General features: G+C 36.6%; 1 protein-coding gene across 1 annotated transcript in view; it reads right to left on the bottom strand.

Moving 5' to 3' along the window:
- LOC106058753 (tRNA dimethylallyltransferase-like) overlaps positions 1–9,596 on the bottom strand; it is a 61,587-nt gene extending 51,991 nt beyond the window's left edge. Inside the window, exons 1-3 of the mRNA XM_056030068.1 lie at positions 9,464–9,596; positions 3,585–3,725; positions 2,621–2,719 (exon numbers count right to left, since the gene is read on the bottom strand). Coding sequence (XP_055886043.1) covers positions 2,621–2,719; positions 3,585–3,725; positions 9,464–9,586 — 363 coding nt within the window. The 5' untranslated portion in view covers positions 9,587–9,596. The remainder of the gene's footprint in view (positions 1–2,620; positions 2,720–3,584; positions 3,726–9,463) is intronic.
- Positions 9,597–15,647: the final 6,051 nt, after the last annotated feature.

Below are 15,647 nucleotides of genomic sequence, written 5' to 3'. Positions count from 1 at the left end.
AAAACCAACATCAGTTGTGTATTACAAACTTGACTCAAATCTAATGTATAAAACCAACCATCAGTTGTGTATTACAAACTTGACTCAAATCTAATGTATAAAACCAACCATCAGTTCTGTATTACAAACTTGACTCAAATCTAATGTATAAAACCAACCATCAGTTGTGTATTACAAACTTGACTCAAATCTAATGTATAAAACCAACCATCAGTTGTACATTACAAACTTGACTCAAATCTAATGTATAAAACCAACCATCAGTTGTGTATTACAAACTTGACTCAAATCTAATGTATAAAACCAACCATCAGTTGTGTATTACAAACTTGACTCAAATCTAATGTATAAAACCAACCATCAGTTGTGTATTACAAACTTGACTCAAATCTAATGTATAAAACCAACCATCAGTTGTGTATTACAAACTTGACTCAAATCTAATGTATAAAACCAACATCAGTTGTGTATTACAAACTTGACTCAAATCTAATGTATAAAACCAACCATCAGTTGTGTATTACAAACTTGACTCAAATCTAATGTATAAAACCAACCATCAGTTCTGTATTACAAACTTGACTCAAATCTAATGTATAAAACCAACCATCAGTTGTGTATTACAAACTTGACTCAAATCTAATGTATAAAACCAACCATCAGTTGTACATTACAAACTTGACTCAAATCTAATGTATAAAACCAACCATCAGTTGTGTATTACAAACTTGACTCAAATCTAATGTATAAAACCAACCATCAGTTGTGTATTACAAACTTGACTCAAAACTAATGTATAAAACCAGCCATCAGTTGTACATTACAAACTTGACTCAAATCTAATGTATAAAACCAACCATCAGTTGTGTATTACAAACTTGACTCAAATCTAATGTATAAAACCAACCATCAGTTGTGTATTACAAACTTGACTCAAATCTAATGTATAAAACCAACCATCAGTTGTGTATTACAAACTTGACTCAAATCTAATGCATAAAACCAACCATCAGTTGTGTATTACAAACTTGACTAAAATCACTCAAATCTAATGTATAAAACCAACCATCAGTTGTACATTACATACTTGACTCAAATCTAATGTATAAAACCAACCATCAGTTGTGTTTTACAAACTTGTTTTAATATTGTATTTAATTAATCAGACTATTTAATTTTTGAACTCAGCCACAACTTAGTTGCCAGACTTTAGTTTGAAAAGTAAAAGTGCTAAATGTTCCAAGGTTTAAATCCAACATTAGTTAACATGCATGGAAACTAGCGGATATATATATTTTATATTTTGGTATTTTGGCACATCAGCACAATTTAGGCCATGTCATGCCCATAATCTAACATTAGTTAACATGCATGGAAACTAGCGGATATATATATATATTTGATATTTTGGGGTTTTGGCACATCAACACAATTTAGGCCATGTCATGCCCATAATCCCTTAGGGGTTATTCTCCCTTCCTATCCCAAGAGCTAAATTTTACACTGTCACTAAAAACAAGATCTATTCACAGTTAAGATAGTAAAAAAAATTTTTTTTCTCAATAAGTGTACAATATGAACTTGAGGATCAGCAACAGACAGGAGAACCCAATCATGCTACAGGGAGAGAATATCCTTGATACGGAACACTTCACATATCTGGGAAGTAGATTTGGTAAAGACGGCGGAGCTGATGATGATATATACTAATTGGGATCAATAAAGCTAGGTTTGCCTTTTCAACTCTTCAAACTATCTGGCGCTCTAAGGCATTATCTCTACACAACAAGATACGAATCTATAATACAAACGTTAAAGCTGTCCTTCTATACGGTTCAGAAACTTGGAGAGCCACTAAAACAAATATGGAAAGCTCCAAACCTTTGTTAACAGATGCCTACGCCGGATATTAGGAATTAGGTGGCCAGAAAAGATAACTACTATCGATTTGTGGGAGAGAACTAGACAAATACAAAAACCCATAGCCCAAGACCAATGTTGAAAGGCAGGCACTTGACTGGAACCCACAAGGAAAGAGGAAAGTGGGCAGACCCAAGCAAACCTGGAAGAGGTCAGTCATCAGTGAAGCTGAGGGTACTGGAATGACATGGGAGCAGATGAAGAAAGCTGCTCAGAACCGAGTTCGGTGGAGAGGTGTGGTTGCGGTCCTATGCTCCCCTGGGAGTGCACAGGATTAAGTAAGTAAGTAATGAACTTGAGGAGATGTTCAGTCTTCAACATTTCAAATCAGAAACATTCCTTGTTCTATTTAAACCAAGACAGTCTGCCTGGACATGCAGTTTGCGCGCTGGATTGTCGTTTGTATTTATCAATGGTCACGAGTTCAAACCCTGCCCGCTCCCATCCCCAGTCGTCCTGCGGGAGGTTTGGACTAGGAAGTAAACTATCTTAAGCTCTGAAGGAACATCCGAAACATGTAAAACATTTTACAAACAACAAACAAAAAGTCATGGTTTTTAAGTAATTACATAGTTAAGACAGCTTTTAAAACTATTGTTTAAACAGCTACATGCTGAAGACCGCTTTTTTTTTAAATTTTCAATTCAATTAACATCCCTCTAGTTTACATTGCAATTTAAGATAACAATTAAATACATACCCTTTTGTCAATTAAAAAATCCCACAGCAAACTTTCAATGTAATAGTTAGTCCCTCCAACAATGATTGGTAGCTTCTTCCTGGACATAATGTCACTGAGCTAATTCAAATTAAGGAAAGAAAGTCACCGAAATAAAATATAATTTATTCACTATCACATTTTAAATGTGGCCAGAAAAAAATGTGCTAGATAGAAACGACAAAAAAAAAAACAGGTATTGAAAAAGTGAATCCCATGGATATTAAGAGGGATGATTTAGATTTTATGGCACATCAGCACAATTTAGGCCAAAATTATTTAGCCAACTTGTATGCAAATGTTTACACATTAACAATGTTATAATAGTATCTCAGACCATTTAAAGCTAGCACAGAAGGTAATAATTATAGAAAGAAAGAAGATTGAGTGATTATCTATCATTATTTGCACATTTTAAGCCATGTTGAGCCGTTCAATATTTTGAGGATTCTTATCATAAACTAGGTAAATACAAATGGGACATTAAAAGCTATACTGAAAAAGACTGGCAATGACTGGCTAATGACCTGTTACTGGAGTAGCCTCAGACTGGAATAGGAAAGCTGAGTCTTAAAAATATCTTTTTACCATAGCAAAATTCTGTTCAATGTTCACCTAGCTTAAGGTTTAAATCAGATCTCTGTCAACTAGCCAAGACATTTGTCCTAAGTGCAACGAAATCTTGGGATGGTACAAAAGCTCTAAATGGAACATGCTATCAAAAAGAAATTTTTAAAAAATTCTGTCAATGTTTTTCATTTAAAAACTTGATGAAAAAAAACAAAAAAAAAAACTACAGTGCTCAATCTATTCATAAATAAAGTCTAGATATTTTAAAACTACATAAGCTGTGCCCTGCTTCTACTACAGCATAGATAAGATACATCCGTAAATATAAAGGCCACATAAAAACTAAACTGTAACAGTCAATGCCCAAAAAGGATACAACAGGAAGAGCAGCATCCCTGAACTCCACAACATTATAGTATTTGGTGTCTACATCTAAATAGCTCATCAAATGATGGGGGCATCCCATCTTCTCTTCTTCTGTTACTTTGTTAGTGATAATATCCAATCCTTTGTAGATCTGAAAAAAAAAAAATTAACATGGTATTTATTATTAGTGAAAAAAAAAAATACAAATAGGTGTTAAAACATTACAAGGACAGAAAAACTTTGCTAAATGAAAGTTCTTGTTGGTTGTTACAGATGGGGACATGACAATTCGTTCACCCGACAATTCGCTCACGGACTATTCAGTCACAGACAACTTGATCACACGACAAATCGTTCACTGGATATTTCCAAAAACAAAAAATTGCTAGAGATCGGGCCTGATCCGGAATTCTTTGTAAATTTTTGTTTGTTTGTTGTTAATATTTTGTTAACGAGGACAGTATGTGATAAAAAATTATACTTAAAAGAAAAAAGAGATCTTACAAGCAAGCTGAAACATTTAAATGGGACCTCACTTTACTATAGGTAACATTTTTACTTTCAACACGTAGGCCTTCTTTTACACTCATGTCCATCATGTAGTCTTGTTTGACCTACCCATATTTGCTTATCTTCTTAATAGCGGTCCAGATGTTTAATTAACATACCCATTTTATTGATATCTTATTAACAAAAACATATCTTATCTTATATAATACAGAGGTTTCTTCAAAAAAGAAGATGATTACGTCATACGCGTCATGCATTCTGCCAAGTCACTGGTTTTCCTGGCTAGCTCAGACACACTTGTATTTTTTCCACAATCCTTTCAGTGTTTTTACGAGAGATAATTTAGATTTTTAACAATGGTACTAGATTTGGTACAATATATGGTTTCACTGTTCAACTCTGAACGTCACATACTAGATACAGATCTAAAGTTAATACTTATCAATTAAGACATCTAAGAAAAAAAAAACTAATTACATATACAACACTAGGAAATATTTTGGTTCCCTATTAAAAAATTATAATTTATCGCAATACAACAAAATAAAATTGTTTCAATAAATTTGTTATTGAGGTCCAAGCAATCAAATTAGTCTACCAATGGGTAGTCACATATAGAAACAAGTTAACTAAAATAAAAACAAAATAAAACTTCTTTTAAACTTGATGGAAAGTACTATACTAGTGTCTAGTAGATATTTTCAATGTTAACAGATTGAACATGTGTATAGGCAATGTCCAATAAAGTTTTATTACTTCCAGAGGAGCCAGTCTGTCTAGCACTCCACTAGGTGTTAACTAGAGTATCCAGATGAATGGGTAGATTCCCGGTAGATGAAAAAAAGAGGGGGGTGTAAAGGTATATTAAAGGTGAAAGTAAAAATGTTACCTATAGTAAAGTGAGGGCCCGTTTACATTTTTCAGCTAGCTTGTAAGATCTCTTTTTTTATTTTTTTTTTAGTTTAAGTATAATTTTTATCACATACTGTCCTCATTAACAAAATATCAACAACAACAACAACGAAATTAAATAAACTCGGATTTGACCTGATCTCTAGAATTTTTTTGCATTTAGAAATAATAGCTACAAAAGTTTTAATGTAAATAAATTAAACACGCGACGAGAATATATAATATTAACAATATGTTACTATCCAGTGAACGATTTGTCTGTGAACAATTTGTCCGTGCCGTGAACGAACAGTCGTGAACAAGTTGTCTGTAAGCGAATAGTCCGTGAGCGATATGTCGCGTGAACGAAAAGTCTGGTAAACGAAAAGTCGTGAACGATTTGTCGGTGAACGAATTGTCATGGAACCGTTACAGATTAAGGTTTACCATAGAAAAAACTTCAGCCAAAATATTTTTTTATAATTACTTTTGTATAGCAATTCTTTTGTGCTCAGTGCGCTATGGTCCAATCTCTATTGTGTCGCAGAGGGGAAAGAGGATATCAAGGAAAAGGTTTCAGTGATGCTTTAAGCGCTCAGCAAACACAACTCAGCTCAGCATGGATTCAAATGAGCCCACTTTAAAGCTAGCCATTGGTTTAGGCCACTCAGCAACACATCCCAAGTTTCTAAAATATTTTTGACTATTTTTTAGTTTACAATACTGGAAAAGAAAATTATTTTAAAATATAAAGCAATGTGATCAACTTTTAAATCATAAGTCTTGTGTTTGAATCCTACCAACAACTGGGCTGATTAAGAGTCTTTTTGACTCTAATCAGCTCTAACGCCACAATATTCTTCTTCAAGCACTTTTTTGCTGCTGAGCTGTAGGCTCTTTTGCAGTCTGTGCCAAAGAAAAACAGTTATACTTAAAAGAAAAAAAGAGATCTTAAAAGCAAGCTGAAACATTTAAATGGGCCCTCACTTTACTATAGGTAACATTTTTACTTTCAACATCTAGGCCTTCTTTTACACTCATGTCCGTCATGTAGTCTTGTTTGACCTACCCATATTTGCTTATCTTCTTAATAGCGGTCCAGATGTTTAATTAGCATACCCATTTTATTGATATCTTATTAACAAAAACAAAATATACGCACAGACACACTAGTATTTTTTTCCACAATCCCGTCAGTGTTTTAACGAGAGATAATTTAGATTTTTAACAATGATACTAGATTTGGTACAATATATGGTTTCACTGTTCAACTCTGAACGTCACATACTAGATACAGATCTAAGGTTAATACTTATCAATTAAGACATCTAAGAAAAAAAATAATAATTACATATACAACACTAGGAAATATTTTGGTTCCCCATAAGAAAAATATAAATTTATCGCAATAAAATAAAACTAAATTGTTTCAATAAATTTGTTATTGAAGTCCAAGCAATCAAATTAGTCTACTAATGGGTGGTCACATAAAGAAACAATTTAACTAAAATAAAAATAAAATAGAACTCTTTTTAAACTTGATGGAAAGTACTAGTATATAGTAGATATTTTCAATGTTAACAGATTGAACATGTGTATAGTCAATGTCCAATAAAGTTGTATTACTTCCAGAGGAGCCAGTCTGTCTAGCACTCAACTAGGTGTTAACCAGAGTATCCAGATAAATGGGTAGATGTCCGGTAGATGAAAAAAAAAAAAGGGGGGGGGGTAAAGGTATATTAAAGGTGAAAGTAAAAATGTTACCTTTAGTAAAGTCAGGGCCTGTTTAAATTTTTCAGCTAGCTTGTAAGACCTCTTTTTTTCTTTTAAGTATAATTTTTATCACATACTGTCCTCATTAACAAAATATTAACAACAACAACAACGAAATTAAATAAACTTGAATTAGACCTGCCTGATGTCTAGAAATTTTTTTGTTTTTGGAAATAATAAGCTACAAAAGTTTTAATGTAAATAAATTAAACATGCGACAAGAATATATAATATTAACAATATTTTACTATCCAGTGAACGATTTGTCTGTGAAGAATTTGTCCATGCCGTGAACGATTTGTTGTGAACCAACTGTTGGTGAACAAGTTGTCTGTGAGCGAATAGTCCGTGAGCGATATGCCGCGTGAACGAAATGTCGTGAACAATTTGTCAGTGAACAAATTGTCGTGGAACCAAGTGAGACCTGGACACTGACAAAGACAAATACTTAGGAATGAAAAATTCTTAGGAAAATCTATGGTGTTATACAAGATGAAACAGGGTGGAGGACACGCACTAAACATGAGATTTATCAATTGTATGAAGACCTACAGATAGTGACAAATTTTAAAAAGAACAGACTATGCTGGGCAGGGCATATTGAAAAAATGTCATAACAGACGAGCGAAAATTAGATTATACATGCAAAAACCAAAAGGCAGGCGACCCAAAGGCAGATCCAGAATGCCATAGAATGGTGATCTGGACGCAGATCTACAACAGCTTTGAATTAGGGCATGAAGATGAAAGACCCATGAGAGATCTGAAACTACTGCTAATGCAACATAATGGCAATACACATATTAGTATTATTACAAATAGTCAGTCAGATCAACTTGACCTCGTTTTCCCTAGTGCTCTCAACCAACATCCCAGTCTCAGATATTTACTTACAAAAGTTGTAAAACGTTAAAAACTATAACTATGATCTTTAACAGTTGATACTAGAGCCCTGCATAAAATGTCTGCTTCTTATCTAGATCTGTTTCTGTAATCTACTTTTCTTACAAGGATAAATAAATTTGGTGCAGTTGTTGAGTTTACAAATTTTTGTTTTCAAGTTATCTTCAACTAATAAGCTTTATTTATTTGTATCGAAATGCTAATGGTTATCTCTAACAGTCTAAGTCTAGTAAGACTAAGTCAGTAAGCGTAAGTTGATTCTCAATATTGCTATTTTCTTGACTCTAGATTAGAACTAGATTACTAGATCTAGATTATCTATATTCTATATACTTATATTTATATATATGGCTCCTTTGTCTCGAAAGGCAATGGATGCGCCCAAGTGAGTCACTGGTTTTGGCTTAATCTTGAGACGGGGCAGAATCTGGTGTGGCTAATCAAGCCAATTCTAGAACGGCAGACTTTGCCACAATTCGTACATGTGTATGCCTCTGATTTAGGGCTAGCAGACAGGGCAGCTTTCTTTTTTTCCCTCTTGATTAAAGCCGCTTCAATTCTTTTGTTCTCAGCAAGGGTTGTCCCAGCACGCACAGTCTGTCTCCATGCACTCCGGTCTTTGGCTATGTTTTCCCACATACTTTCACTGATGCCTGAGGCTCTCATGTCTCGCTTGCAGACATCTCTATATGTTAGTCTTGGGCGGCCCTTGGGTCTGACTCCTTCCACAAGCTCAGCATATAAGATATCTTTCGGGATTCTACCATCTGGCATTCGGGTGACATGTCCGAGCCAGCGTAATCTTCTTTGTCAGGAGAGCATACATGCTGTTCATATTGGCCAATCTCAAAACTTCCTGATTGGAGACATGGTCCCTCCAAGAGATGCCCATTATGCGTCTCAGGCAGCGCAACTTATATTTATATAGTATATAGAATCTAGATCGAGAATGACTCTAACTGCTAACTTAAGTGACTAGTCTCAAACCTGGAATATAGTCCTCAAGTAGTAGACGTAAATAGTACTAGGCTACAGTCACTACTTAACTTCTTAAGTCGACTAGATTGTAACTAGATCTATATCTAGACTCGAAAATGTTTTGTACTTAGACTATTAACTATATTACTATATTATATATACTATATAGTTATAGAATAATATAGATTATAGATCTACTAGTCTATATATTATAGATGATTTATAGATCTAGAATCTACATTGACTAGATTATTCTAGATCCTAGAATATCATAAATTGTAGATCTAGAATCTCGATAAGCTGTAGTCCTGTAACTCAGCGTGTAACTGTACTGTAGATTAGATCTAGAATCTAGAGAATAATATCTAGATTATTCTGATTATTGATGATTATTCTAGATAAATCTAGATTCTAGATCTATGTCTAGCTTGCCTTTAGATTCTAAATCTAGAATCTAGTCATACTAGATTTAGATATCGACTACATTAAATAATATAGATAGTCTGATAGATAATCATAAGTGACATAAGTCTTCATAAGATGATAAGTCAAGACCAGTCTAGATCTAGTAGTCTTAGAGAGTGAGACTCTAGATCAGTCTCAAAAACAAGTGACAGTCACGAGTGAGTCGTCATAACACTAAATGACTATTTAATTCACTAATGACAGTGAGTGAGTCTGCTCTGTGACTCTGACTTGCTTGAACTTGTCAACTTGAGTTTGAGTGAAAGTTGAGATGAGTGGCATGGTCGATATTAAAAGTCAATTTAAAATTCATTAAAATTGCAATTAATGCATTCAATTTTCAAAAGGTGCTAAAATTGAAATCCTTACTTGCATTGAGTCTGCACTTATGATTTCACCACAGAAAATCTTGGCAATCTCAACTGCAAGTTTCGATTTCCCTGCTCCTGTGGCACCCAAAACAACCACGATAGGTAATCTGCCGGTAGCCATGTTTTGAAAGGAAGTGTTATAATTCTAACTAAAATAACTGAAGAGCTCTGTAACGTTAAAAAAGTAGAAAGTGTTTAGAAAGGCCTAACGAGACAATTTTAATTTTATTATGTTAACTTTTCCGATAGGGATAAACACACACATACACAGTGGTCGTTAAAGATTCTGTGACTTTGCACCTAACCCAAAAGATAATTTGTGATTTTCAATTCTTAAAATCTAAATATTAGATTAGAATCGCGAGACTGTGCATACGTATGCTACCGATACATGTAAAAGAAGGCGTTATGAATTCCATTTCTGTTTATGACAGATTAAGATTTCTAAATTTCTAATTAATCGTTAAAAACATATGGCAAGCATCTTAACAACTCTTCTTATTTTTAGATATAGATCTACTAAGATCAAAGGGTAACTTTGTTTTAGGTGTTTCCTTTTTAGCAACGAACAATAATCGCTTTTTTTTTCTTATACATATATATATATATATATCATGGGCGTAGCCAGGATTTTTTTTCGGGGAGGGTTTTGGGGGGGGGGGGGGATTCAACCCCCGACGTCCCCCCCCCCCGCGAAAAAAAAATATATCTGTGTGTGTGTGTACATAATTAATCTTTATTACATTCTGACCCTTTCGGAAGACGTTTATTGTTTATTGTAGACTCCCCGCTCTTGCTAGCAAGGGAGTCTGGGGGAGTTCGCAGCGCTCCACCAGCGCGGGGCGAAGCCCCGCCGCCGAGCACTATTTCTGGTATTGAAAGCCAACAAATCCATATTCTGAGGTATCTACAGTGCATTATCTTGCTATTAAAAAGTTTTATTTCAAAAACCTAATGTGCTATTCTTACTGACTTAGACCCTCTCGCCCCGTTCGGCGCATTTGCCGACAAGCTGTTTCCGCAACTCTTATTTTGCGTAATTCATTTTGTCGGAAAACATGTCCCGCAAAACCTCATGCGACGCTCTGTCACAACCTTACTAAGGATTCGACTCCCAGTTCGGCATATGATTTCTTTGATTTAGACCCGATCTCTCTGACTGACTCCTAAAATCTGTCTTAGCCATCTTTGTTGAGACACATTTAATGATTTTCAATTTCGGCAGAAGACTATTCACACTTAATTAATGGAGCCCAAGCCACTGGTAGAAATTTGTAACCTTTCTTGACTACGCTCTTGGAATTACATGCCTGTATTTCGCTTTAGATTTTATATGGAAAAGGAAAGTTTTTTCGTCAAATCATCTGTTGAGGGGTTTTAAACTAAAAAATCTCTGGGTTTTTTTTTTGTTTTGTTTTTAATTCAAAACCCCATTTAGCTACGATCATAGAATTTGGTGACTGTAGTTTGCTTTAAAATAATATCGAAGAGAGAGGTTTTCAACTCTAAACGCTCTGTAGGGGAATTTTAAACTCAAAACCATCTGGAGGGGTTTTAACCTTTAAAGAAAAAGCCATCTGGAGGAGAGGGATTTAAACTCAAAACTCCTTTGGCTACGCTCATAGATTTTATAGTGTGTAATTTGCTTTTTTTTTATATTGAAGAGGTACTTTTCAGCTTCAAACCCCAAATGTAAAGGGGGAGGGGGGTTAAACTCAAAACCCCTTTGGCTATGCTCATAGAATTTTGAGTGTGTAATTTGCTTTTTTTATATTGAAGATGGGGTTATTGTAAATTTTGGATGGGGTTTTAAAATCAAAATCTTCCTCAACTGTGCTGTTGGAATTTGGGGATTGTTGTTTGCATTTTTGTTTTGTTTTGTTTTTATAGAAGAGGGGGATTTAACTGCAAAAACCTCTGGTAGGGGGTTTAAAATTCAAAACCCCCTGTAGGGGGTTTTAAACTCAAAGCCCCCTGGTAGAGGGATTTGTATCTCAAAACCCCCTGATAGGGGTTTTTAAAATCTCAAAACCCCTGGTAGGGGGATTTAAACTCAAAACCCCCTGGTAGAGGGTTTTTAACTAAAAACTGCCTCGGCTGTGCTGTGGTAAGTGATGATTTAGTATTAAAATCTCACCTAAAATAAACAAAATGAAAGCAAAAATCAGTCACTTAATTCCGTCCCCCCCCCTGGCTACGCCCATGATATATATATATATATGGCTCCTTTTGTCTCGAAAGGCAATGGATGCGCCCAAGTGAGTCACTGGTTTTGGCTTAATCTTGAGACGGGGCAGAATCTGGTGTGGCTAATCAAGCCAATTCTAGAACGGCAGACTTTGCCACAATTCGTACATGTGTATGCCTCTGATTTAGGGCTAGCAGACAGGGCAGCTTTCTTTTTTTCCCTCTTGATTAAAGCCGCTTCAATTCTTTTGTTCTCAGCAAGGGTTGTCCCAGCACGCACAGTCTGTCTCCATGCACTCCGGTCTTTGGCTATGTTTTCCCACATACTTTCACTGATGCCTGAGGCTCTCATGTCTCGCTTGCAGACATCTCTATATGTTAGTCTTGGGCGGCCCTTGGGTCTGACTCCTTCCACAAGCTCAGCATATAAGATATCTTTCGGGATTCTACCATCTGGCATTCGGGTGACATGTCCGAGCCAGCGTAATCTTCTTTGTGTCAGGAGAGCATACATGCTGTTCATATTGGCCAATCTCAAAACTTCCTGATTGGAGACATGGTCCCTCCAAGAGATGCCCATTATGCGTCTCAGGCAGCGCAAGTGGAAACTATTCAATCTGTGCTCTTGGTACATGTATGTTGACCAGCTTTCACTGCCATAAAGGAGAGTGCTCACAACACAGGCGTTGTAGACTAGGATTTTGGTCGCTGTGGTCAATTTACCATTTTCCCAGACGCGCTTGGAGAGTTTTGCCAATGCTGTGGTAGCTTTTCCTATCCTTTTTGTCAGCTCGATGTCTAAGTCTAGGTTACTGACAATTGTTGAACCCAAGTAGGTAAATTCCTGCACCACTGAAAGGGTGTGGTTCCCAATTTGTATTATAGGTATTTCTGCGACGTCTTGTGCCAGGATTTCGGTCTTGGAGAGACTTATAGTAAGGCTAAACTCTTGACAAGCAGCTGCTAAGGCATTCACTAGCTTCTGTAGACCTCCTTGTGAGTGAGATACGAGTGCCGCGTCATCTGCAAACAGCAGCTCCCTTATCAAGATACGACGCCTTTTCGTTTTGGCTTTAAGACGTGCCAGGTTAAAGGGACATCAAAGTCAGACTGATGAGCTTCTTGGTCATGGCCCCATTCTTGTATGCTTGTGAATCGTAGACGCTAGCTGCAGAATTAAAGAGCAAAATCCTAGCTATAGAAGAATCCTAGGTACCGGTAATTCCTGAAAAGACCGCACCACAAATGAGTACATTCGAAACAGGATCATAATGATGACAATCAGACTCCACGATGACCTACTGACCCACTGTTAAAAAAAAAAGAAAACTTAAACTATTGCCATATCACAATGTCCACAGTGCTCGCAAAGCCCGTCCTCCAGGGAACAGTCCTCCAGGAAAAAGTCCTCCAGGGAACAGTCATTCAGGGGAAAAGTTCTCCAGGGAACAGTCCTCCAGGAAAAGTCCTCCGGGGAACAGTCCTTCAGGGGAAAAGTCCTCCAGGGAACAGTCTTCCAGGAAAAAGTCTTCCAGGGAACAGTCCTCCAGGAAAAAGTCCTCCAGGGAACAGTCCTTCAGGGGGAAAGTCCTCCAGGGAAGAGTCCTTCAGGGGAAAAGTCCTACAGGGAACAGTCCTCCAGAAAAAAGTCCTCCAGGGAACAGTCCTCCAGGAAAAAGTCCTCCGAGGAACAATAGGCTATCGGGGGAAAAAGAAGTGCCAGAGAAATCTAGACACTTTTTAGAACGTTTGTTTTCATTGAAAGACATTCTTCTTGCTCTGTACTTTTTATTCTAACAAATTAAAATATAGGCCTACATTTTAAAAAAAGCTCTTTCCATTTTTAAGATTGTCAAAGAACATGTCTCTAATTTTCTGTTACATTTGGACCATTTCAATGGGTAAATATTCGACGTCTATTCATGTTCTCTTGGGAGAGAGATTCGACTAGCTATTCTACTTTTCCTAACTGAAACTCTTGCTTGATGGCTTCATTTATGGGCTTGGTGTGTGATCAGTGTAATGTGCTTTCACCAACTTTCCACAGATTAGTGACAGATTAGATAAGACATTTGAGTCCCTTCCGTAATTGATAAGCATTGAACTGAAATGAGGATTTGTAGTTCATGGTCTCCGTCTCTTCTGTGAAGACATCTGCTATGAAATATGCATTTTTTACATATATAAGCCAAATAGGCCAGTCTCCTATAGGAAATACCCAAGTTTCAGAGGCAAGAACTGCAGGTTTGAACGAATGTCAGAAAAATCTGTATGGACAGTTGCTAGATCTGGAAACCCATGGGCGTAGCCAGGATTTTTTTTCGGGGGTGGTTTTGGTGGGGTGAATTTTTTCTCCCCCCCCCGACCCCCCCCGACCCCGCGAAAAATTTTTTTATGTATTTATATGTGTGTGTGTGTGTACATAATCTTTATTACATTCTGACCCTTCATTCTTTCGGAAGACTTTTATTGCGCCCTAGAATAGGTTCTTCCATGAGTTAGTGAAAAAATTGTAGATTCCCCGACATTACTAGCAAAGGGGTCTGGGGAAGCGCTAGGAGTTCCACCAGCGCGGGGCGAAGCCCCGCCGCTAAGCACTATTTCTGATATTGAAAACCAACAAAATGCATATTCTGAGGTATCTACAGTGCATTTTCCTGCTATTAAAAAGTTCTATTTCAAAAAGCTAATGTGCTATTCTTACTGACTTAGACCCTCCCTCGTCGTTCGGCGCATTTGCCATCCAACTGTTTCCATAAAATTGTACACTCCCCGCCATCACTAGCAAAGGGGTCTGGGGGAGCGCCAGGAGCTCCCCAGCGCGGGGCGAAGCCCCGCCGCTAAGCACTATTTCTGGTATGGAAAGCCAACAAAATGCATATTCTGAGGTATCTACAGTCCATTTTAATGCTATTAAAAAGTTTTATTTTAAAAACCTAATGTGCTATTCTTACTGACTTAGACCCTCCCACGTCGTTCGGAGCATTTGACGTCAAGCAGTTTCCATAAAAATCTGTTACTGGTAATGTCTGAAGCCTCTTCCCACCTACCATGAGGACTTCCATGAATGAGTGGCGTCAAGTTGTACTCTTCTACTCTTCTTATGTGTAATTCATTTTGTCGGAGAACATGTCCCGCAAACCTCATGCGTCGTTCTCTCACAATCTTACTAAGGGGTCGACCCCCAGTTCGGCATAGGATTTCCTTGATTTAGATCCGATCTCTATAACTGACTCCTGAAATCTGTCTTAGCCATCTTTGTTGAGCTATATTTAGTGTTTTTCGATTTCTGTAGATGACTATTCACTGCAGTTTATTAATGGAGCCCTGCCACTGGTAAAAATGTGTAACCTCTCTTGAATACGCTCTTGGAATTAAGTGACTTTAGTTTGCTTTAGATTTTATATCGAAAAGAGAAGTTTTATCGTCAAAATCTTCTGTTGGGGGTTTTCCACCTCAAAATGCTCTGTAGGGGGATCTTAGACTCAAAACCATCTGGAGGGGTTTTAAACTTTAAAAAAAAAGCCATCTGTAGAAGAAACTCAAAACCCAGGATTGGCTTGGCTACGCTCAAATAATTTTAGTGTGTAATTTGCTTTTTTTTTATATTGAAGATGTATTTTTAGCACCAAACCCCTCTGAATGGGAGTTTAAACTAAAAACCCCTTTTGGCAACGCTCATAGCATTTTGAGTGCGTAATTTGCTTTTTTTCTTACACTGAAGATGGCGGGGGGTTTAAACTCAAAAACCCCTTTGACTACGCTCATAGATTTTAGAGTGAGTAATTTTCTTTTATTTATATTGAAGAGGTACTTTTTAGCTTCAAACTCCACTGGAGGGGAGTTTAAACTCAAAACCCCATAGACTACACTCATAACATTTTTAGTGTATAATTTGCTTTTTTTTTATTATTAAAAAGAGGTACTTTTTACCTTCAAAACTCAAAACTGAGTCAAAACCCATTTATCTACGCTCATAACATTTTCAGTGCGTA

The sequence above is a fragment of the Biomphalaria glabrata genome, chromosome 5, assembly GCF_947242115.1.
Source record: "Biomphalaria glabrata chromosome 5, xgBioGlab47.1, whole genome shotgun sequence".
NCBI lineage: Eukaryota > Metazoa > Mollusca > Gastropoda > Planorbidae > Biomphalaria > Biomphalaria glabrata.
This window is presented reverse-complemented; position numbering and strand designations above follow the sequence as displayed.